Raw genomic sequence first — 23,604 nt, 5'->3', positions numbered from 1 at the left:
AGGGGACTTGGCCACCAAGATGCTCCACAGAACCCCTTCCCCCGCGTTACAGTGTGACCGTGAGAAGTAGAAGGGAAAGCCGACCCCCTCCCTCCCACACACACAAAGGTTAACAGATACCAGGAAACGTGTGGGGTACTGGGTTGAGATGAAGCCTGCGGTAATTAGAGTACACTCGAGCTCGGGGAGGGGCGCTCCTTCGCAGCTCTCTCCTCTCTCCTCTCTCCTCTCTCCTCTCTCCTCTCTCTCCTCTCTCTCCTCTTCTCTCTCTCCTCTCTCCTCTTCTCTCTCTCCTCTCTCCTCTTCTCTCTCTCTCCTCTCTCCCCTTCTCTCTCCTCTCCCCTCTCTCCTCTCTCTCCTCTCCTCTCCTCTCTCCCCTCTCTCCTCTTCTCCCTCTCTCCTCTCTCTGTCCTCTCTCCCCTCTCCCCCATTCCCCTTTCCCTCCCCCCTCTCTCTCTGTGCCTGGGTGGGTTTACCAAGCTGCATCTTGGCACCAAGAGTCTTGGCCTGCAGATCCAGCCCTCCTCGCTGACTCCTTGTTCTTACACTGAATTTTGCATGACTTTGGCCCAATTTGAAAGCCATTTCCTGGGGCGCCTTCCTGTGTGAACTTGTTAGGAGTGCAGAGCCTGTGGGCAGGGACACAGGGAGACTCAGAATCCAGAGCTGAGATGACAAGGTTTAAAGAGGTGAACAGGGAGGAAAGGCTGGGGCTCCCAGAACTGGGAACTGGCCAAGATGACTCCTAAAGGTCTAGTCAGTGAGTTACGAGTGAGTAACGTGCACGAAGCTGCTTCCTCAGGACTTAGGCTGGGCTTGGTGCCAGACCCTGGCCAGGGCATAGTAACAGGGAGGGCAGTGCCTGCGACGAAGGCGGGAAGTTCAGAAATAACTTGCCAGTCATAGGGACACAGGCCTTTAATCACAGCCTTGGGCAAGTATCTCCGTGAGTTCAAGGCCAGCCTGGTCTACATGATGAATTCCAAGACAATTAGAGTTACATAGTGAGACCGACCCTGTTTTGAAATAACACAAAAAGAAAAGAAAAAAGCTCTAGGGTTCCGGAGAGCCAGCAGCTTGTGTGCTGGGACCATCCACCCATCACTATCTTGCTCTCTGGGGCGACTGCGGACCACAGATAAGAGTTCCTGCACCCGGACACCTCCAGGACTGGCGGCCAGGAAGAGGACTTGCAGGAGCCGGAGCACAGAAAAGCAGGACGGCCTGGTGCATGCCCACCCGCGCCCCTCACCTGTGCTGTGTCCCTCCAGGGCAGGAAGTGTACGCAGAGGAAACCGTGCGGAAGGCGGGAGTGGGTGGAGGGGAGGAGACGCAGTGGGCCCCCACCCCCGGGGTTCCTGTCACGTGACCCCACCCCACTCCCTCAACACCCTGCCTGGTGTGTCCGGAGCTGGTCGTAGGAGGGGGCTCCTCGGGGAGCTAGGTCCCTTGCCCCTTTGTGAGCTGCTTATCGCGTGAAGATAAGGACGGTGAGAGGGTGGAAGAAGGCCAGGGCTATTGCTTCCTTCTGGACGGTTTGGGGGTTCCTTCTTTTCTCATGGTTGGGGATGTAGCCACGCCTCCTATCTGGGTCCCTTAAGAAGACCAGAGCAGACTCAGCCTGGACAAAACACACAGAACGGAGCCCTAGTACATCCAGAGCTGGGGGTGTTGCAGGAAGCTGAATTCTAGGAGCTGTCGGGGTTCAGGACATGGGTGACTTCACAAAAAAGCCAATCAGCACATGGAAAAAGAGTGGGCGTTGTTTTTCCAAAGCTGGAGGTTTATGACAGCCGGCCTTTGCTTTGCTGGTGGCTTCTCTGTCCTCACATCCTGGAGGCCTTTCACTGCACTTAACAGGCCGGAGACTAAGGCCTTGGTCAGTGGGTCTGTTTGAAAGGTGAAGTGGGGTAGCCCCGGCTCGGACCCCAGCAGGCTTCTTTTCACTTGTGGACGTTGGCAGGGCCAAGGTGGAGCTCACCACCCGCTCCTCTCCTTACTCCTGCGAGCAAAGATCTTGCCTGTCCGTCCTGCGCGCCCACTGGGATGTTTCGCCAGTGGTCGGTGCAGTCAGAACCAGTCCCACGAAGGCCTGAATCCCAGGCGGCCTCGGAGGAGCTGTGGGAGCAAGAAGTCGAGCGGCTATGCGCCTCTCGGACGCCTGTGCGGATGCTGCCCTACGCCATGGCAGACAAGCGCTTCATCCGGTGAGTGCCGCTCGGGGACACTGCACTGGGGCGGGGGAGGCACCCGAGGATGCACCTGTCAGATGGATGACCCATCACCACGGTCCTGCAGGGAATTGCGGGAGCCCGAGGGTGTGAAGAGCTGCTGGCAGCTGTGGCATCGCCGGAGGCAAGTGGCACGACGGCACCTGAGGGAGGCAGCGCAACGGCTGGCTCGTGGCTTCGGGCTCTGGGAGGGAGCTCTCTATGAGATAGGGGGTAAGACTTCATGCCGACCAGCACTTCCCACCTCCCTCATCAGCCCCTCCATCTTTGTACACCCCTCGGACTCCTCCTGTGCACACCTACTAGGTGACAGCCTTCTGAGGGCTGTGCAGATACTGCGCGGGAAGCCCTAATTTTGCCCGGGGCTGGTCCACGTTGGCACATCACACACAGCCCTGGGATTCTCAACGTGGTTGACGCTCCCTGCTTTTCTCCCATAGGCCTCTTCGGGACCGGGATCCAGTCCTACTTCACTTTCCTTCGCTTCCTGCTACTGCTCAACCTGCTGACCATGCTGCTGACTGCCTGCTTTGTGCTGCTGCCCCTGGTCTGGCTATGCTCCCCTGAGCCAGGCCCTGCCCTGAAACTGAGTGAGTTCTGGGGTTGCCCTGACCCTGCAGGAATCGGTCTGGCCATGCTGCATGAGCTAGCCTTAGACTCTCCTCGACAGGACCTTCTGCCCAGAAGCCTCCCAGCACAACCTCAGACAGCCTCAGTATTAGGGTAGAGACAGTGGAGTTGGAAGATAGAGTGTCACCTTTTTGGGGGACCCTATCCTGATGTCCTTCTCTTCCCACTCAGCAGGCCTCCAGTGCTCCAGCAGCCCCCTGCCCCAGAGTGACATTCCAAGGTTCCACAACCCACTGTGGAATATTTTAACTGGCAGGGTAAGTGGAGTTTCTTCAGGCAATGCTCTGGGACATCTGGGAGACTCCAGTCTGAAAGAACCCCTGCTCCCTCAAGAGAGATTTTGGCTTTTAAGGGAGACTCTTACACAAGCCAGCCAGGCCAGATACAGGGACATAGGGACATGTCCCCATGACTCATAGAACCCAGCTTGGAGCAAGAGACAAATAGAGGAAGGAATCCAGACTTTCCCGCCAGGTATGGTGGTGGCACATGCTTTTAATCCCAGGACTTGGAAAGCAGAGGCAGGCAGGTCTCTGAGTTTGAGGCTAGCCTCATGTATAGAGTGAGTTCCAGGACAGCCAAGACTACCTAGAGAAACCCTGTCTAGGGCATGGGGGGAGTACCTCTCAATTCCTGGAGGCCACTGAGTCAGTATCTTGAGTCCTGGATCCAAATCCGTGCAGCCTTGGGTGAGTCACTTGGCTTCTTTGAGTGTCTGTAAAACAGGGCTATTCTTAGGCCAGGCACAGTGGTGCACACCTGCAAGCATAGCACTGGAGATTGAAGCAAGAGGATTGTAAGTTCAGGGCCTGCCTGGGACACACAGGGAGATCTTATCCTTCCAGGGCAAGCACGGAGAACAGGGCCCGCACTCAGCTTCATTGATGGGCCCTCACTGTGTCTGTAGGCCTTCAACAACACCTATCTCTTCTACGGTGCATACCGAGCAGGGCCAGAGAGCAGCTCGGCGTACAGCATCCGCCTGGCCTACCTCCTTAGCCCGATGGCCTGCCTGTTCCTCTGCTTCTGTGGGATACTGCAGAGGTGAGGGAAAACCCATGTCACCTCAGGCCTCCACCCTTGGCCATCCTTCCCAGGGCAAGGAGATCCTCAGTCTGCAGATAGATCACTGTGTGGTGAGACTCATCCTGGCCACCCAGCCCGGTGAGCCTGCCCCAACTTTCTGAGGCAAGAGTGGAGGAAACCCCACAGAAGTCTTTCCCCCTTCCTCCAGGATGGCAGAAGGCCAGCAGACACTCTTGGGCCAGCGCTACAGGACGCCCCTCAGCGCCAAAGTGTTCTCATCCTGGGACTTCTGCATCCGGGTGCAGGAAGCCGCCACCATCAAGAAGCACGAGATCAGCAATGAACTGAAGGTGTGTGCGGCAGAGTGCAAGTGTGTGGTGAGGAACGTGGAGGAGAGGGGCTGCGTGAGTGTGCACTTGAGTGCTGGGTGTGAAAATGTGGATATATTCAGATGAGCACAGGTGTGATGGGACTGTGTGGCTGTGAACGATAGTGACCGGCACATGGCAGTGTGAACCAGCTAGAATATGCAAATGTTCTAAGAATGTGTGAGCCGGGCCTGGTGGCGCACATCTCTTAATCCCAGCACTTGGGAGGCAGAGGCAGGAGGATGTCTGTGATTTCCAAGTCAGCCAGGGCCTACATAGTGAGACCTTGTCTTAAAATAAATAAATAAATATGTACATGTGTCTAGGTATGATGTGCATGTCTGATCCCAGCACTGGGATCCAGGGCTGAGGCAGGAGGATCGCCCTGAGTTTGCAACTAATCTGGACTACAATTCCAGAAGTGCCAGACTAGCCAAGGTTATGAGTCTCAACAAAGAGGTATGGGCAGGATGGCTCTTCAGGTAAAGGGCCTTGCTGTGGAGACTGCAGACTTGAAGTTCATCTCTGGATCCAACATGGTGAAAGGAAAAAACCAGCTCATACAAGCTGTACTCTGACCTCCATGTGTGCACCAGGGCATTTACACACACACATACACACACACACAGTGTAAAAATAAAATTAAAAACCCAACGACAAAAGGCATGTGTGTACGTGCATGTGTGTGCGTGCTCGTGTGTACACATGCATGTGTGTGCAGCTGAGTGAGCTACTGTCTGATCAGAGGTGGCTAGTGATTGGGTGACGGTGGGTGTGGATGTGGAGTGCTTCAAGACCCCTCCCTGCTGCCATCAGGTAGAGCTGGAAGAGGGCCGCCTCGTGGAGCTGGCTCAACAGCAGACCGGCACGCAGAAGGCCTGCCGCCTGCTCACCTACCTGCGCACCAACACCCTCATTGTGCTGCTAGTAGTCGGAGCCATCAGTGCCATCTTCTGGGCCACCAAGTACTCACAGGACAACAAGGAGGTACAGGACAGTTGTAGTCCTTTCTTTATGTTTTTTTTTTCTTTCTTGCTTTTCTGGTGTGAACTGTGGGAGGGGGGAGTGCTCCCACTCGGCGGATGAGAAAATAGAGGCTCAGGTCAAAGGAGCTGCATCTTCGGAACCCTGACCTCCCCTCCTCCCCACAGGAGTCCCTTTTTCTGGTGCTCCAGTACCTGCCTCCTGGAGTCATCTCCCTGGTCAACTTCCTGGGTCCCCAACTGTTCACAGTCCTGATCCAGCTGGAGAACTACCCTCCCAGCACTGAAGTCAACCTCACACTGATCTGGTGAGCATACGGGGGCGTGGCACTGTGGTCCTCAGGCCCTGAACTGGGAGACACTCATATTCTCCACTGTACCAAATGGGAGGTGAGCAGTGCTTCTAGAACATTCAACCTTAGGGACCCAAATCTGAGGCTTCCCCTGAAGCGAGCCATCCACCTGCACCAAGCAGAGGGCCAATCAGAGGGTTGGGGTGCTCTTTGGCTTTGGAGAGTCGAGAACCAGCTATGAACACTTACACAAATCCTGCAGTTTGCTGGGGGTTGGAGAGGTGGTTGCGGCAGCGGTGGCATCACATGCCTTTAATCTCAGCACTTGGGAGGCAGAGGTGGGCAGACCTCTGTGAGTTCGAGGCCAGCCTGGTCTACAGAATAGGTTTCAGGACTCTAGGGCTATACAAAGAAACCCTGTCTCCAAAAACAAAAACAAATAACAACAACAACAACAAAACATTTTAAAAATCCATCAGTTTGAGACACAGACCCTGCAAAGCATGAGGGCCAGGCACATGACCCGCAGCCTAGAAATGCTGGACCAGTTTCCCACCTGTGTACCTCATCAGCTTCAGCAGCTTCTCTCTCCTCTTACCTCTCCGGGTCTTGCCTTCTCTTCCTCCTCTGCATCCCTCATGGCCAATTCTGATTTGCCTTGAAACACACACAAGAAACAACTCAAACTGTGCTAGGCATGGTGGCATAACCCTAGCACTTGAGATGCAGAGGCAGGGAGTCACAAATTCAAATCTAGCCTGGGCTACATGGCAAGATGCTGTCAAAACCTTCAAAGTCAACATCTGGCAAGAGGGCTCGGAGGGTATAAGCCCGTGCCATGCAAGCTTGACACCCTGAGCTTGGATCCCTGGAATGGACATAAAAAGCCAGATGAGGTAGCACACATCTGTAACCCCAGCACCCCTGTGTTGAGATGAGAGAGACAGGGACTCACCTGGGAGCACCCAGGCCAGCAACCCTGGAGTACACAGTGCATCCTTAGAAAAGAGATCCTGCATCAGGAGTTTGTTTGCTGTTTGTTTTTGAGACAGGGTCTCACTCTGTAGACCAGGCTGGTCTTGAACTCACAGAGACCTGCCTGTCTCTGCCTCCCAGTGCTGGGATAAAAGCTGTGCACCACTGTACCAAGCTTGTCTATGGTGTTTGGTTTGGTTTGGTTTGGTTTGGTTTTTTTAAGGTACTCCAGGGCAGTGGTGGTGCACACCTTTAATCCTAGCACTTAGGAGGCAGAGGCAGGCAGATTTCTGAGTTCGAGAGTTCGAGGCTAGCCTGGTCTACAGAATGAGTTCCAGGACAGCCAGGGCTACACAGAGAAACCTCAAAAAAAAACAAAAAACAAACAAAAAAAAGTTTTTAAGGTACTCCAAAGGGCAGCCATCCCTGCCTCTCAGCCCCTGCTGAACTGGAGACCAAGCCTCAGTTGTCAGCCATTCTAGCCACACAGACACTGAGCTGTCCAGGTTACAGGCATGTCACAGATTCAGGCCATCAGACTATGTGGTCCTCACACATTCAGAAACTACATGTGGCATGTGTCTCTGAAGCATGCGATGCAGAAGTGAGCCCAGGAGCTAACTAGTGGGGCTGGGGTGCAGCTCAGCCATACAGTGTGTCCTTAGCATGGAAGACCTGAGTTCAGATCCCAGCAGCCATGTAATCGCTGAGTGTGGTGGCATGTGCCTGTAACACTCCACTCCCCACAGCAGTGCTGGGGAGTGGGGGAGATGGGTAGATCCCAAGAGTTCATTGTCCTGTGTAACTTCAAATGATGAGCTTTGGGTTCAGTGAGAAACTCTGTCTCAAAATTAAATTTTAAAGTGGACACTTGAAATATGGCTCAGCAGTTATAACCAGGTTATAGCTCTTCCAGAGGATGCAAGTTACATTCCCAGTACTCACACCAGGCAGCTCCTCGAGGAAGGTTCAATCCCTCTGGCCTTCATTGACAAACACATTTACGGGCACATACCCACATACAGACATATAACTCCTAATTTTAAAAATAAAAATAGCATTCGGGAGTCAAAGACAGTCAGGCAGAGTCTGAGGCCAATTTGGTTCACAGAATAAGTTTCAGGCCAGCCTGAGCTACATAGTGAGACATTGTCTCAAATAAACAAACAAAAATAAATTTTAAACAAATGTAAGTAGAGAGCAAGAGCGAGCGAGCAAGAGAGCGAGCTAAAGTCAACATCTAGTCTCATGCACATGTACAGGTAAGTGTACCCAACACACATACACCCACACATTCATGCGTGTGTGTGTGTGCACACACACACACACACTCAGAAGGTGACCAGACATAGTGGCGCTCACCTTTAACACCAGACACATAGGTAGACAGAGCTCCGTAACTTGGAGGCTATCCTGGCCTACATAGTGAGTTCCGGGCCAGCCAGGGCTACATAGTAAATAAAAAGGAGGAAGAAAGTGTTGACTGACCTGAGGCTCTGAGGATCCAGGAAGGTACAGAGTTTCTCTTGCGGGACTCATCCGGATAAACCGTAAAGCTAGCAGCAAGGAGGATAGCTGAGTGGCGCAGTATTTCCCAAACTGGCTTAGAAACAGGACCCATTCCCAGCAAACCATGTAGAGTCAGATTTGAGGAACGCATTTTGAGAAACACTGGCCGGGCAGTGGTGGCGCACGCCTTTAATCCCAGCACTTGGGAGGCAGAGGCAGACGGATTTCTGAGTTTGAGGCCAGCCTGGTCTACAGAGTGAGTTCCAGGACAGCCAGGGTTTCACAGAGAAACCCTGTCTCGAAAGAGAGAGAGAGAGAGACAGAGAGAGAGAGACAGAGAGAGAGCGAGAGCGAGAGAGAGACAGAGAGAGAGAGACAGAGAGAGAGAGACAGAGAGAGAGAGACAGAGAGAGAGAGACAGAGAGAGAGAGACAGAGAGAGAGACAGAGAGAGAGACAGAGAGAGAGACAGAGAGAGAGACTGGTGGGAGGTAAAGCAAGCTGGAAGAAGGCTGAGCTCTGAGAGGGGCAGAGCCCAGGACGCAGGAGCTCAGACAGCAGCCTGGATAGAGCCGGACCTTCTGACGCATCCCCACGTGACGCATGCCCCGCCCGCAGGTGCGTGGTGCTGAAGCTGGCCAGCTTGGGGATGTTCTCCTTCTCCCTGGGTCAGACGGTGCTGTGCATAGGCAGAAACAAGACCAGCTGCGAGCCCTACGGCTACAACGCTTGCGACTACCAGGTGACCGGCAGCCCCGTCCTTCCCCACAAAGCCCCACCTCAAACTCCAGAGCCCGGTCCCTTTTAGTCCTTGTCCCTCCCCGGGTCTCATTTTCGTGAGTAGCTGGAGATGGAGCTGCCATACCACAATATGCGCCAAGGGGGCGCCCTGCCCTCGGCTGTAGCTCTCCGGGAGTGGGAGTCCTCTGCTCTAGTCTATCCCTGAGGTCATGTCTGAGTGCAAATGGGCACTAAGATTCACCCCAGCCGCCAACCCGCTCCCACCCCCACCTCCGGCAAGCAATGGGTGAGGGAAGAGAATCTGAAGGAACCTAAGGTTAGTCATGAGTCCTCTCTCTCCGCACCTCAGTGCTGGGAGAACTCGGTGGGCGAAGAATTATATAAATTAATCATCTTCAACTTTCTGCTCACTGTGGCCTTCGCCTTCCTAGTCAGCCTGCCTCGGAGGTGAGTGAGGGTGGGATGGCCCATAGGGAAGACTCAGGTGGCTCGCACACTTGCCTACAGTGTACCCAGATCCCCCCCTACCCCAGGCTGTTAGTGGAGCGCTTCTCAGGCTGGTTCTGGACTTGGCTGGACCGAGAGGAGTTCCTGGTGCCCAAGAATGTCCTGGACATCGTGGCTGCACAGACTGTCACCTGGATGGGCCTCTTCTACTGCCCCCTGCTGCCACTACTCAACAGTGTTTTCCTCTTTCTCACCTTCTACATCAAGAAGGTGAGGGGGTTGATTCAGGGGGCCCCCTGGGCACCCTGAGGCTGCATCCTGTTTCTACCTTCCCTTCTCTGGACCACATACTCCATGGTCTACAAAACATCCTGGTAAGTCCTGTTACTGTCCACCTCCAGTACACCCTCCTGAGGAACTCCAGGGCATCCCCACGGCTTTTCCGAGCATCCAGCTCCACCTTCTTCTTCCAACTGGTGCTGGTCCTAGGGCTGCTGTTGGCTGCCGTACCTCTGGTCTACGTGATCAGCAGGTGATGAGGGCTGGTGGCTGGGAGGCTGGCTGGTCCAGCAACTCCTACCCCAGATTCTGACAATCCTGTCTGCGCCCATCTCTCCAGCACCCACTCCTCCTGGGACTGCGGCCTCTTCACAAACTATTCGGCCCCCTGGCAGGTGGTACCGGAGCTGGTGAGCCTCCAGCTCCCACTTCCTGGCCAGCGTGCCCTCGGTTACCTCGGCTCTCATGCCTTCAGCTTCCCACTCCTCATTCTGCTCAGGTGACTGTACAGCAGGACAGGGAGAAACCCCAAGAGTTTCCTTCCTTCCCAGGGGTGGTGTACACATGAGCATCTCTAGATAGTGTCCTGGAGTGCAGGATCCAGGGAAATGGGGGCTCGAAGATAGGTACCAACACAGCCCCGGGTGAACCAACGTGCCATTCTGGAGGACTCGGAGTGTGGGGCTCTGGGAAGATGCAGGCAGCAGGGTGAGGGGTTAGGGGTTGGGGGGGGGGAGGGTGTCTTCCAATAAAGCACAGAGATCTGAGATGAGACGGTAGAGCTGGTATGGTAGTGCATACCTGTAATCCCAGCACTCAGGAGGCTGAGGCAGGAGGATTGCTGTGAATTTGAAGCCACCCTACTACAGAGTGAGCTCCAGGCCAGTCTGGGCTACCTGACAAGGCCCTATCTCAAAGATAAAGACTTCGGGCGGGGCAAGGAAGTCAGGTCGGATGACTGTGGTCTGAGAGGTGACTGACCTGGAGTCCTATCTGCCTTAAGCCTCGTCCTGACCGTTTGCATCTCTCAGTCCCGGGCGAATGCCAGAGCCATCCATGGGCTGAGGAAGCAACTGGTGTGGGTGAGTGTGCGTGGCACTGCGGCCATACCCTTGAGGAGTGTGTATCTAGCTACTCTGAAGGACCAACCGAGCTGAGAGGGTGGGTTTCTTTCTTCCTTGTGGTGTGTGTACCTCCAGGTTAGGAAGGAACCTGTGGCTCCTATGACAGGCTTGGAGGCGTGGCCTTGGGTTGAAGTGAAGCCTTAGGTTATGGGCGTGGTCTGGGGAAGGGATGGGGAAATGGGAGTTGTTGGAGGCGGGGCCATGGTGCTTCCTGGTCCCAGGTTAGGGGCGGGGCCTCTAGTGGCCTCCTGCTGCACTGAGAACAGATCCTGGCAGGGGTGTGGCCTCAGGTTGCGTTATGGGCGTGGCTTCTGGCTACAGCTTGTTTCTAACTAACATCTGCTCTCTTTCCCTGTAGCAGGTCCAGGAGAAGTGGCACCTGGTGGACGACCTGTCGCGGTTACTGCCAGAGCTGACCCCAGAGCCTGAGTCCCCTCACTCTCGAGCTTCGCGTCCACGATCCTTCTGCCCCGGATTCCCATGCCCAGGCTCGCCCGGCCCCAGGACACCCCGGCTGGGACCCTCCAACAGGCTGAGCTCTTCGAGCCTCCGAGCCCCCAGGGCTTCGGTTCCCGCCTCCAGATTTCACTTCCCCAGCCGCACAGAGCTGTAGCACCGACTCCACGTCCTTTGGCTCTGCCGCAGCTTCCTCCAGCGCCTCCTCCACTCCGAGCCCTTCCACCACCTCCTTATGCCCCCGATCTCTGCACCCCCATTCCACCCCCGAACCACTGCCTACAGACGGCTCCTGGACCTCTGGCAGGGTTCTCCAAAGTGAGCCACACCCTCAAGTCAGCAGGAAAAACATGAGAATTTCTACCTCTGTTTTATTTTATCTCATTCCTTCAATTTTTTTTATTGAGTGTTCTTTTTTTTTGTTTTTTTTTTTTTGTTTTTCGAGACAGGGTTTCTCTGTGTAGCCCTGGCTGTCCTGGAACTCACTCTGTAGACCAGGCTGGCCTCGAACTCAGAAATCAAGTGCTGGGATTAAAGGCGTGCACCACCACCGCCCGGCTTGAGTGTTCTATAGTGTACATAACAGTAATAGTATAAACGCATGGATGCAATTTATAAATATATATATATTTTTGGAAACACTGGAATTTCTTAGAGTTGTTCTCAGAAACGTTTGTATGTTTCTCTCCATGAGGCTGCAAGAGCTGGTCTGGAACAAACCCACACTTCTGTGTCGACTGGGGCTCCAAAGGAACACTAAACCAGGGTGGAGCTCGGAAGCCACTCCAGATCCTAAGAATGGCTTCCTGAAATTCGGTGATGTCTGGGTCCCTTGGGAAAAGCAGATCAGGGCCCATGGCTAGTGTGTGTGTGTGTGTGTGTGTGTGTGTGTGTGTTTGTTTGTTTGTTTTTGTTTCTTTTTTTGTTTGTTTGGGTTTTTTTTGTTTGTTTTTTTGTTTGGTTTTTAAGAGACAAGGTTTTTCTGTGTAGTCCTGGCTGTCCTGGAATTCACTCTGTAGACCAGGCTGGCCTCGAACTCAGAAATCCGCCTGCCTCTGCCTCCCAAGTGCTGTGATTAAAGGCGTGTGCCACCCTCCCTCCCCGGCTATGCTATTGTGTTTTATAAAAAGAAAGAGAGACCAGGTATATGTTTGGTGGAGGCGCGGTATGGTGTGGGGAAGGGGGTGCCTCTGCGGGCCCATAGTGAGGCATCCCTTCCTCCTGAGGTACCAGCCACACTATGATATAGTATAGAACAGAGTTTAGTTTATTCAGTGCATGGGGAGGGGAGTTGAAGAGGTAGTAGAGACAGAGAAAGGAAGAGAGACAGAGAGAAGAGTAGTAGAGGCCAGCCATGAGCACGTGGAGAGAGGGGAGAGGGTAATGGAGAGAGAAGGAGAGCAGGAACAGGAAGAGAGAGCAAGAAAGAAAGTGAAGAGGGGGCGAGCAGCCCCTTTTATAGTGAGTCAGGCACGCCTGGCTGTTGCCAGGTAACTGTGGGGCGGAGCCTAGACTAAATGCTAACAGTGGCCACACATCTGCAGAACATTGTTCTCTCAACCTTCCCTGGGAGTACACTGAGCCTCTGAGGGGTGAAAGTTCACACCCTGCCAGGCTTTCAGTGTCAGGTACAGGCCTGCACTCTGAGACTTGTGGAGGGTATGCTGTGGGAGGGGGTATGTTCATGGGGCTGCAAAGGCAGGGCAGGGTGCAGCCTGCAGAGCTGGGCCTGGGGTTCCTTTCCTCCCTCCCACCCTCCATGAAGTTTGCTTTGAAGTTCCAAGCTGTAGTGGCTTTGACCCCACTGCTTGGAAGGCCCTTTATAAAGTTCTAAAGCTAACAGATTCCTACTGATTTTGAGGTTGGTCTGGTTGTAGCCAGCAGCCTGGGAACAATTTCTGTTTCTCTTTTGGTCTTTGTTTTTTTTTTGGGGGGGGGAGTTGTTTGGTTGGTTGGTTTGGTTTTGGTTTCTTTGTTGTGTGTTGAGTTTTGAGACAGGGTCTCTCTACATAGTCCTGGCTGTCCTGGTACTCACTGTGCAGACCAGGTCTGCTTCAAACTCACAGACATCCTCCTGCCTCTGCCTCTCAAGTTCAGAATTATAGTTTTCCTCCCAGCTCCATGAGGAGTTACAGGCCAGCCAGGGCACAGGGTAGAACTTGTATTAAATATACCAAAAAAAATGACAAGCTACGGTGGCATACCCTTTTAATCTCAGCACTCTGGAGGCACTCTGGATAGGTGAGTCTCTGTAGGTTCAAATTCAGCCTGGTCTATTTAGTGAGTTCTGGGACAGCTTACAAAGTACCTCAAACAAACAAACAAAAAATTAAAAAATGATCTAATAACAACATTATCGTAAAACTAAACAAAACCGATGTAAAGTCGTGCTCAAAAGACCCATCCAGGAGAAGTGGGGGGGGGTGTTGAGATAGCCGCCAATCAAACAACAAGCCAGGCCCCCTGGGGACGGCACTTCCTAGTAGTGGTGGTCAGAGTCTGGGAGGCTGAAGCAGCATCTGTGGTGTATGCCACAGGACCTAGATGACAGGCACCAGCCCACTGTGAAATGATGAGTCTGCACTGCTCGCCCTACTAGGCTACTAGCCACTGCTAGGACCACATTAGCGAGACCTTGTTTCAAAAGTAAATAAATAGAGTTGGAGAGATGGCTCCCCAGCAAGAGCACCTTCAGAGGACCTGGGCTCAGCTCCCAGCGTTCACAAGTTGGCTCACAATCCTCTGTAACTCCAGTACCAGGGGGCCTAACACCTTCTTCTGACTGCCACGGGCACACACGTGGTGAACACATATGTATCCAGGCACACATGCATATTCATAAAATATAAATATTGTAAGTAAAAACAAAAACCTAATTCTTGGGGCTGGAGAGATGGCTCAGCAGTTAAGTGCACTGGCTGCTCTTTCAGAGGTCCTGAGTTCAATTACCAGCAACCATATGGTGGCTCACAGCCATCTACAATGGAGTCTGATACCCTCTTCTGGTGTGTCTGAAGACAGCGACAGTGTACTCATTATATACAAGAAATAAATAAAATAAGCTTTAAAAAAAAAAGAAACATTCATTTAAAAAAAATCTAATTCTTAAAGAACAGGAATTTTGTGGGGAACTAAGTTAAAATGTTCTCCCCTTCCCCCTAGTTCTTACTGGAGAAACTTAACAGAGCGGGTGTGGGCAGGGTGTACACTGCTGAGTGTCAGAGCTGGCTCCTTTGCTGGCTCTTCCCATGGCTTTTCCCTCTGTTCCTTGGCTGTGGGGCTACAGTGCAGACAGCTTCCTGATAGAACTCAGCCTCTGTAGATCCTCCAAGAGTGGCAAGAGGGGGCCATGCTAGAGTGACCTTCCTAAAGAACAGGGCTGGACCAAGGTCTGAGTGTAGTGGCCAGTCAGGCTCTCTAGAGCAACCACACATGACATGGGCTGTATGACCTGTCATCAGGAGGCCTCTGCTGTGAAGAAGGCAAGCGTCTCCTGAGCAGTCACCGAGCCACAGATTAGTCTGCAGGCCCAGACCTAGACTTGGGGGAAGAGTTCAGCCATGTGGGTGGGCAGATATGGGTGGCCTCCCCTGGGGTAGTATTGTCCAGTGCCATCTTACCTGCTTCTTCTGTTCTCTGCCCCTCAGACCATGTGGGTCTATCCCTGGGGTAGCCTTGAACTTGGAAGGAACGGGACTGTCCAGGCCACACCAATGTCGGTAGCATGATCCATTTTCCTTGTCCGGGTGAGGCTGGATCTAGGTCTTTAAGGGATGACCTTTCTCTGGTCTCCTTTAAGGACAAGACTAAAACATGGGGCTCCACACTCTCAGGTGACAGAGAGTCTCATCCCACCTGAGGTCTGATTTGGAGACAGACGGCTGGTATGTCATGCTCAGATGGACATGACAGGGACTAAAGCACCTCCCCTCCCAGCTCCTTAGCAGGAACTGATTCTCCAGGACTCCTTGATAAGAAGAGCTCTTGTGCCTTTAATCCCAGCAGAGGCAGAGGCAGGCGGATTTCTGAGTTCGAGGCCAGCCTGGTCTACAGAGTGAGTTCCAGGACAGCCAGGGCTACACAGAGAAACCTTGTCTCAAAAAACCAAAAGAAGAAGAAGAAGAAGAAGAAGAAGAAGAAGAAGAAGAAGAAGAAGAAGAGCTCTTGTGTTAACATTAGGCTCACATAGGTCCCCCAGGATAATTACCCATCCCAAACTCAGTAGGCACACACTTACTCCCTCCTCCCCCTGTAGGTAACAAGGGGGAGGACACAGATGCCCCTGGAACCAGCCCTGTGAGGTACTGGGGCCCCCAGAGAGCCACAACTGTCAAGTTATCTCCTAGCTGCAGGCAGCCACTCAAGGAGCATCCAGGGGCCTTAGGGTGGAGAGGCCAGACTAGGAAGCTTTTAACAGCCTGAGCAGCGCACAGCCCCACAGAAGCAGGATGCTCCTTCAGCTGCCCTTCTTTGCCATGCTGGGTGAGTCTCCCGCAGATACCGTGGGAAGGGCCTTGAGAGAGTAGGCTTAGGGAATAGAGTGTTAAGAGAGTCAGAGAGAGAGAGAGAGAGAGAGAGAGAGAGAGAGAGAGAGAGAGAGAAGAGAGAGAAGAGAGGCAGAGAGAGAGGAGAGAGGCAGAGAGAGAGAGAGAAGAGAGGCAGAGAGAGAGAGAGGAGAGAGGCAGAGAGAGAGAGAGAGAGAGAGGGAGGGAGAGAGAGAGAGAGAGAAGAGAGGCAGAGAGAGAGAGAGGAGAGAGGCAGAGAGAGAGAGAGAGAAGAGAGGCAGAGAGAGAGAAGAGAGAGGCAGAGAGAGGCAGGCAGACAGACAGACAGACAGACTGACAGACAGACAAAGGCAGAAGCACCCTGGAAGCCAGAGGGAGAGAGAGACTGTGGGAGGGTCTGAGTAGGATGTTGACACTAGACAGCCTATGCATGTGTCACCTTGTTAGGGTATCAGCTGTCATCTGGATTCCACTGGTATATATAATATTGTGGTGTGTATGTGTGTATGGTGTGATGTGTGTGTATGTGGTATGGTGTATGTATATGTGTGTATGGTATGGTGTAGTGTGTGTGTGTGTGTGTGGGTGTGTGTGTGTGCATGGTGTGTGTGGTGTGATGTGTTCCTGTGTGTGTATATGTGTGTGTGGTATGTGTGTGGTATAGTGTGTGTGTGTGTGTGTGTGTCACTCAGGAAGTAGAGACAGGAAGATCATGAGATCAAGACCACCCTCAGGCACATATTGAGTTCAAAGCTGGCCTGGAACAGTAAGATACGATTAAAAACTCAAGATCAGAGATGTTAACTGGTCCCTGTGGCCTCACTGTCAGAAATCAGCCTGGGCAGGAAACTGTCTGGACAGTCTTCCTCCTCTACCCAGCTCCCCTTACCCCTCCCCTCTTTTACAGCTGCCTGTGGCTTCTCAGAGGAGCAGACAGGAGGTGAGTAGCCCCCACACTGCAAAAAGGATCTAGCTGGGGACACCTGGGTCACAGCTGCATACTGGTATTAGGTGCCTTGGGCTGGAAAGACATTACTGATGGTGAGGACAGGGTGTGAGAGGACCCAGAGGGATAATTCTGGCCTCCACCCCTACAGGGCAGGGTAGGCTGTTATGAAGTCTCTAGGTACACCAGAGGGGAGGAGTTTGGAGTGTGTGAGGAGGAGGGGTCCTCAGCAGCTGCAGTCACAGGGATCAGGTCCTTACAGGGAACAAAATTCACCTGCTCCAAGCCCCACAGCTCTGCCTGATGGGTAAGATTCAGAGAAGGCTGGGGAACTCTAGTGTGTGCTTCTGGGAAAGGAGGGCTTTGTGAGGGAGCTGGGGACCTGCACAGGACTTAGAGATTACACTGCTTTGTTCTGGAAGCAGCTGAGAGTGAGTGTTATCTATCTATCTATCTATCTATCTATCTATCTATCATCTATCTATCTATCATCTATCTATCTATCTATCTATCATCTATCCATCATTTATCTATCTATACATACATCTGTATAAATATATCACACACACACACACACACACACACACACATATATATATATATATATATATATATATATATATATTATAGATAGATCCCTCCTTCCATCCCTCTCTCTTTTCGTCTGCCTCTCCCTCCTTTCTCCTTCCCTCCCCTCCTCTCTCCTCCTTCCCTCCCCAGTAGCCCTGGTACAGAGCCAGGAGTCAAGGATTCAGGGACAGATCACAGCCTTGACCTATGCCATCCACGGCCTGCTCCGTCTTCCTCTCTCTCTCACCTCCTTCCCTCTAGATGGACCCCTCCCTTAGCCCTGGGCCGCATCTCCAGCTCCTGTGCCCCTTAAGGTGGAGGCAGGAAGTCTCCTCCCTGTCTCGCCATCCACCTTGCGTTCCGGGCATCCCCTTCTGTTCTGCTGAAGACTGGTGCTGACGCAGATCTCACTCGGATGAGGCACACACCAAACTACCATTTCCTCATTTTCTGTAAAAAAGAAAACGTTTGTTACTGTCACAGCTAAAAAAAGAGCTGGTGGCTGGGTCTCAGGAAAGTACCCAGGCAGAGGCGGTCCTGCCTTCCTGTCCTCTCAGCCCATGGCCACGGCTCTGCTAATGTAATTCTGCTACAGGTCTCTGAAAAGCTGGGTGATCCCTTGATCCCTCACAAACACTGGAGAATGGAGAATGGCTGTTAGCAATACAGGACTCCTCAGGATGAAAGCAAATACAGAAAGAAAACCCAAGCTTCCTGCAGGGCCAGAGAGAGTGGAGGGAGCACCCAGGCTGTTAGGAGTAGGAGGTATGATGGCTCACACCTACAGTCCCTGCACTAGGGAGACAGAAGCAGATGGATCTCTGTGAGTTTGAGGCCAGCCTGGTCCACATAGTGAGTTCCAGGACAGCCAGGGCTACACAGAGAAACCCTGTCTCGAAAAACATAAACAAGGGTTGGAGAGATGGCTCAGCAGTTAAGAGCACTGATTGCTCTTTTAGAGGTTCTGATTCAATGCCCAGCAACCATATGGTGGCTCACAACCATCTGTAATGTGATCTGATGCCCTCTTCTGGTGTGTCTGAAGACAGCGACAGTGTACTCACATACATTAAATAAATAAATAAATCTTTAAAACAAAACAAACAAACAACAACAACAACAAGAAACCCTGCAGCTGTCCCCTCCATGTGGAGAGAGCCCACCTTTGTTTTCCCTTCTGGGAGCAAACTGCTTTCTCAGTGCTTGCAGTCAGCACGTATGCAAACCAAGCTTCTATTCCAGGCCACTGAAATGAAAATGAGAGAGACTGGGTTTCTTTTCACTTTTACAAGTCAAGCTCATTGTCTTTCATGAAGGAAGGAGAAAAACGAACAAGCATAACCACAGTTTGGCCTTGAACTCATCTCCTCAGTGAGGCAGAGTCCAGCTCCAAACACTTCGTTTGGACCCCAAAGAGACCTGTTATCCCTAAAGATTAAGGTGGCAAAAGTCTTATCAGAAGTCTGCCACAGTGCCCAGAGAGAATCCAACTGTAGCATTAGGTCCACTATCTCAAATTGGAAATCTATTTTGATTAAAAAAAAAAAAAAACTCACAAAGAGGGGTACTTTAAAAAGTTTTCAAGCCGGGCGGTGGTGGCGCACGCCTTTAATCCCAGCACTTGGGAGGCAGAGGCAGGCGGATTTCTGAGTTCAAGGCCAGCCTGGTCTACAGAGTGAGTTCTAGGACAGCCAGGGCTACACAGAGAAACCTTGTCTCGAAAAACCAAAAAAAAAAAAAAAAAGAAAGAAAGGAAGGAAGGAAGGAAGGAAGGAAGAAAAAGAAAAGAAAAAAAAGTTTTCAAAAAGCTCTGGAAGAGGGCTCTGTTGGTGTTGGAGAGCACGGAGCTGGACAGGGATGGGCCATTCACTGCTGCGGGGTGTGGAGTGGGTCCCTGACCTCAGAACTCAGCTGCAATGCCAGCAGACACAAAGTTCCCCTGAAACACTCAGGAATTAGGATCTGAGAGAAAGTATGTATAGTAGCCAGACGCCTGGAGAGTCCCAGGAAGTGTCTGTAAGAGGCTGGGATGCCTCCTCCACAGGCAGCTTCTGACCAGGGGGACCAGTAGAGCAAAGGCAAATGTATACAGTCTGGGAGGTTAACTACCTTTTCCTCACCCCTTCCTCCTCCTCCTCTTCCTCCTCCTCCTCCTCCTCCTCCTCCTCCTCCTCCTCCTCCTCTTTATCTTCCCCTTTAAGACAGGGTTTCATCGTGTTTGTAATCTTGGTTGTCCTGGAATATATAGATCAGCTAGCCTTATACTCACAAAGATCTGCTTGCCTCTGTCTCCCAAAGGTTGAGATTAAAGGTATGCTTCACATGCCTTGTGTGTGTCTGTGTGTCTGTGTGTCTTTCTGTCTGTGAACCACATGCAGGCGGTACTCACAGAAGCCAGGAGAGGGTTGGGTTCCCTCTGGAAGTGGAGTTATACAGGCAGCTGTAAGCCACTGTGTGACACTCTCCTAAGTACGGAGGTTTCTCTCCAGCCCCGACTGCTTGTATTGTTTTTTTAAGATTTATTGTTATTTTCACTTATATGTATGTGTGTTCTGTGACTTTGTGAGTGAATGCCACTTGTATAGGCGTGCCTGAGAGGGCCAGAAGAAGAATCAGATCCTCTGGAACTAGACTGGTATGGGCCCTGGCAAGCCAACTCTGGTCCTCTGCAAGAGCGGCAAGTGTTCTTAACCACTGAGCCATCTCTCCAGCTCCTCCAAACAAAACAAAACAAAAAGTATGCTTATTAAAGTTTCCCTTGTGTCTGGCTTCTCAGGCTTGGTGGAGTCAGGTTACACTGGCGCTGTGGTATCTGCTGGGCACATTTCTTTATTTTGACCTCACTGGAAATCATAGTCCTTGCACAGATCTTGTTCCAAATTTAGGCTCTGAAGCTGCTTTCACCTCTTGGTAGCCATGACCAGAGTTGCCCTGGCAGACATGTAAGGATCTGTCTGAGACTGTCTTTGCTTCTGTTGGGATGTCTCTAGGACTACAGTTGGTAATCTTTTAGGTTAAGAGTAATTGCTAATTCTTTTAGCTCCCCTCCCCCCTTTTATGGTGCTGGGGACAGAACCTAGCTAGGGCCTTGAGATTGATAGCCTTATATTTTATCACTGAGATGCACCTTCAACCTTTAAGTTTATGCTTCTTTCAAAAACTGATTTGCGTTTGTGTATATGTATCTGCATGAGTTTAGATGAACCACCCTGCCAGGAGAGCTTGCCAATCCCCGAGACCTGGAATTACATACAGTTGGTTGTGAGCTGACGGAGTTGGGAACCAAACCCCAAGTCCTCTGGAAGTGCTCTTGGCCACTGAGCCTTCTGTCCAACTCCAAATATTTAACACCTTGAAGAATTGTCAACCCAGAGTTTCTTTTAGGCATCTGATTGTCTTGGTTTCTTTCTTTCTCTGACCGGTTCTCCTCGCAGGCATCACCATTGCCTACAAAGTACTGGAAGTTTATCCCCAAAGCCAGCGAGTGCTTATAACCTGCGACGCCCCCGAGGCACCCCGGCCCATCACATACTCTCTCCTGGCTAGCCGAGGTGTCCTGGTGACAAAAAAGGTTGTGCATGACTCCACGCCGGCCTCCTTCAACGTCAACATCACGATGAAGTCCAACCCGGACCTGCTCACCTACTCCTGCCAGGCAGCCTCGAACTTGGGCACCTACGGGCCCAGCAGCAGGCTGCAGATGTACCAGGAACTGTGGGCTAGTGAGTACAGCGGATGTGGGTTGCTGAGGCCAGCGGGATGCAGACCAATGGAGGGCCTGGGGAAGGGGGAGATTAGAGGACACAGAGGAAGAGGCCAAAGTAGAGTGGGGACAGGGACAGACTGCTTTGCCTTCAAGGCTCTACTCAATCCATGTTGACTGAGGACACAGTCAGCAGGCAGGAGCCAGAAGGCACAGTGGGGCCTGCTATGGGGCTGATAATCAAAGGGTAACTGTTAGTTACCTCACCCACCCCCACCAGAGAAGGCCAGCTTCTCCACTGCCACTGTGCAGAGTGAAGTTCTCAGAGGCTGAGGGGCTGGCTTAGACAACCTGCAAGCGGCCACATCTGGTTTCATTCCCACTCCAGACCTTTCTTTCTTCCCTTTCCAGCACAAAGGCCATGTCCTTGTTAATAGGAACAAGGAAGTCTTGCTAGCCTCCGTGAGCGAGCATCCCTAGCCCTTAAAAACACCACAGTGCACTGGTGGGCACACCTTTAATCTCAGCGTTTGGGAGGCAGAGGCAGGTGGATTTCTGAGTTCAAAGCCAGGTTGGTCTGCAGAGCAAGTTCCAGGACAGCCAGGGCTACACAGGGAAACCCTGTCTTGAAAACCAAAACCAACCCCCACTCAAAAAAAAAAGAGGTCCCATAGGGCCTGAAGCCCAGCAGGCGGGAGGCTGGGGTGTCTTCTGAGCTGGCTGTGGAGTTGTGAACAAGTCTCTCAACATCTGGGCCTCAATTGCTTTGCCTGTGAAACAAAATGATAACAGAGCCACCCCGGAGGGTTTAAGGGCTTGAGAGAGGTTGTGTTGTGACCTAATGAGGCTGAAACCAGGCATGGAACAGGTAGCTACTGGTCAGCAGGGATGCTCAGAGCATCTGACTGGTCGGTAGGGGATGCTTAGAGCGTCTAACTAGTCAGTAGAGATTCTCAGAGCGTCTGACTGAATACTCCAGCACTGGATTGTCCTTGTCCTGAAGGAGTTTGTCTTAGACAGAGATAACCCTGCCTTCCTGTACCATAGCTCTCACCTTTAATCCCTGAGCCAGAGGCTGTCAGTCCAGGGGAGTGTCCTATCACTGAACTACGTCCCTAGCCTAGCTTAAAGATTTATTGTCTTTTTTATATGCATGAGTGTTTTGCCTGCACGTCTGTGCACCACATGTGTGCAGTGCCACAGATGATGCCATCAGAGGCCCCAGAACTGGAGTCACAGGTCATTGTGAGCTGCCATGTGGATTCTGAGAACCAAATTGGGGTCCTTGGAGAATGTAGCTTTGCTGTGTTTTGTTTTTCAAAGGGAGGGTTTCTCGGTGTAGCTCTGGCTGTCCTGGAACTTACTATATAGACCAGGCTGGCCTTGAACTCAGAAATCCGCTTGCCTCTGCCTCCCAGTTAAAGGCATGTGACATAACTGCCCTGTCTGTTTATTTATTTAGAATTATGTGTGGTATGAACAGGTGTCTTTGAGGGCCAGAGACGTAAGATTTCCAGGAGTTAGGGTTGCAGGTGGCTGTGAGCCACTTGACACTGGGAATCTAAGTTGGTCCTCTGCAGAAGCAGTAAGCTCTCAATGGCTGAGCCATCTCTCCAGACCCCGGGTTTTCTTGTTTGTTATATTTTCTGCTCCAGATTCTTGAGAGCTAGGATTTCAGGCATGTGCTGTCCTGTCTGGCCAGCACTTGTCCTGTTTAGGAACTTAAATTGTAAGCAGACACTTAGGAAACCTGACTGTCCTCCCTACCTTCTCAGATAAACTGCTTGGTGTTAGCTCGGCGATGTGGGGCTTAGCCCTTGGGACTCCATTTTTTTTTTTTTTAGCATGGTTCCCACAGGATCCTAGTCCAATACAATTTAAAAATTACCTAACAACGTCAAGCAGTGTGGTGGTGCATGTCTTTAATCCCAGCATTTGGGAGGCAGAAGCAGGCAGATCTCTGTGATCAAGTCCAGCCTGATCTACAGAGTGAGTTCCAGGATAGCCAGAGCTATGTAGAGAGACCCTGTTTCAAAAACAACAATGACAGAAAAAGACTTTCTTTAAAGTACACATTAAAGATAAAATTGCATAATATATATATATATTACAAGCAGTCTAGAAGCCTAGACTTTCGATGCAGAGGGCACTCTGGCTGCGGGGCAGGAGGAAGGTAGCAGTCACATTACATTGCTGGGTTCACCTGATATATCAGGAGGAGAATTGTTTGGGGATGTGAAAAGCTTCTCCCCCATACCTATGCTACCCTCTTCCACCTTGTCAGAGCCAGTGTCTCAGCTGCAGGCTGACTTCATCCTACGTGATGGGGACTCAGGCCCCACTGTGGAGCTGTCCTGCCTGGCATCCTCAGGCAGCCCCCCCATCACCTACCGCTTGGTGGGGAATGATGGGCGTGTGCTCGCACAGCAAAGGCCGCTCCACGGAAAACCTGCCAACTTCTCCCTCCCGCTGTCCCAGACCTCCGGCTGGTTCCAGTGCGAGGCTGAAAACAACGTCAGTGTGGACAGCAGTGCCCGCATCCCGCTGCCCCGAGGTGAGCAGGTCCTTCTGGGCCTGGAGCAGGGAGCTATGAGGTGGCTGGGGCTGCCCACTGCACAGGGCAGGACAGGCCTAAGGGTTGCTGTATGGCTCTGTTACTCCTTTATAGCAGAGACCGGTCCAGGCTGGTGTCCACCCCCCCAGGGGAGCTGCCCCTCACATCCACCTGTATTCTGGCTGGCAGAGGCCCAATCCAGGCTGGTGTCCACCCCCCCCCCCCAGGGGAGCTGCCCCTCACACCCACCTGTATTCTGGCTGGC

General features: G+C 52.1%; 2 protein-coding genes across 4 annotated transcripts in view; both read left to right on the top strand.

The window, feature by feature from the left end:
• The first annotated feature begins 1,377 nt into the window (after nucleotides 1–1,377).
• On the top strand, nucleotides 1,378–11,433 carry Tmc8 (transmembrane channel like 8). 3 transcript variants are annotated; one of them, XM_028752795.1, is made up of 16 exons: nucleotides 1,378–1,490; nucleotides 1,964–2,207; nucleotides 2,299–2,444; nucleotides 2,672–2,821; nucleotides 3,033–3,118; nucleotides 3,769–3,905; nucleotides 4,096–4,237; nucleotides 5,072–5,242; nucleotides 5,407–5,546; nucleotides 8,633–8,756; nucleotides 9,105–9,202; nucleotides 9,289–9,472; nucleotides 9,604–9,734; nucleotides 9,822–9,980; nucleotides 10,485–10,563; nucleotides 10,964–11,433. In XM_028752795.1, the coding sequence occupies exons 2-16, from the start codon at nucleotides 2,047–2,049 to the stop codon at nucleotides 11,216–11,218; spliced, it is 2,163 nt and encodes a 720-aa protein (XP_028608628.1). In that variant the 5' UTR covers nucleotides 1,378–1,490; nucleotides 1,964–2,046; the 3' UTR covers nucleotides 11,219–11,433. The 3 variants fall into 3 exon arrangements, with proteins under 3 accessions (XP_028608628.1, XP_028608629.1, XP_028608627.1); XM_028752796.1 differs by having other exon boundaries at nucleotides 1,381–2,207; nucleotides 3,036–3,118; XM_028752794.1 differs by having other exon boundaries at nucleotides 1,382–2,207.
• Nucleotides 11,434–15,361: 3,928 nt separating this feature from the next.
• Nucleotides 15,362–23,604, top strand: part of CUNH17orf99 (chromosome unknown C17orf99 homolog) — a 9,259-nt gene continuing 1,016 nt past the window's right edge. Inside the window, exons 1-5 of the mRNA XM_028752797.1 lie at nucleotides 15,362–15,543; nucleotides 16,474–16,506; nucleotides 20,517–20,804; nucleotides 23,070–23,343; nucleotides 23,457–23,504. Of these exons, the coding sequence (XP_028608630.1) occupies nucleotides 15,510–15,543; nucleotides 16,474–16,506; nucleotides 20,517–20,804; nucleotides 23,070–23,343; nucleotides 23,457–23,504 (677 nt within the window). The 5' untranslated portion in view covers nucleotides 15,362–15,509. The remainder of the gene's footprint in view (nucleotides 15,544–16,473; nucleotides 16,507–20,516; nucleotides 20,805–23,069; nucleotides 23,344–23,456; nucleotides 23,505–23,604) is intronic.

Source organism: Grammomys surdaster, unplaced genomic scaffold (assembly GCF_004785775.1).
Source record: "Grammomys surdaster isolate TR1022 unplaced genomic scaffold, NIH_TR_1.0 125940, whole genome shotgun sequence".
Taxonomy (NCBI): domain Eukaryota; kingdom Metazoa; phylum Chordata; class Mammalia; order Rodentia; family Muridae; genus Grammomys; species Grammomys surdaster.
Note: the sequence above shows the minus strand (reverse complement) of the source record. Positions and strands in the feature narration are given on the sequence as shown.

Excerpts from the sequence above, each read along its gene's own strand:
- Tmc8 (XM_028752795.1), top strand. The coding sequence starts at position 2,047 with ATGTTTCGCCAGTGGTCGGTGCAGTCAGAACCAGTCCCACGAAGGCCT. Across the intron at positions 2,822-3,032 it reads AGGCCCTGCCCTGAAACTGA|CAGGCCTCCAGTGCTCCAGC; the intron begins GTGAGTTCTGGG and ends CTTCCCACTCAG. Across the intron at positions 9,473-9,603 it reads TCACCTTCTACATCAAGAAG|TACACCCTCCTGAGGAACTC; the intron begins GTGAGGGGGTTG and ends GTCCACCTCCAG.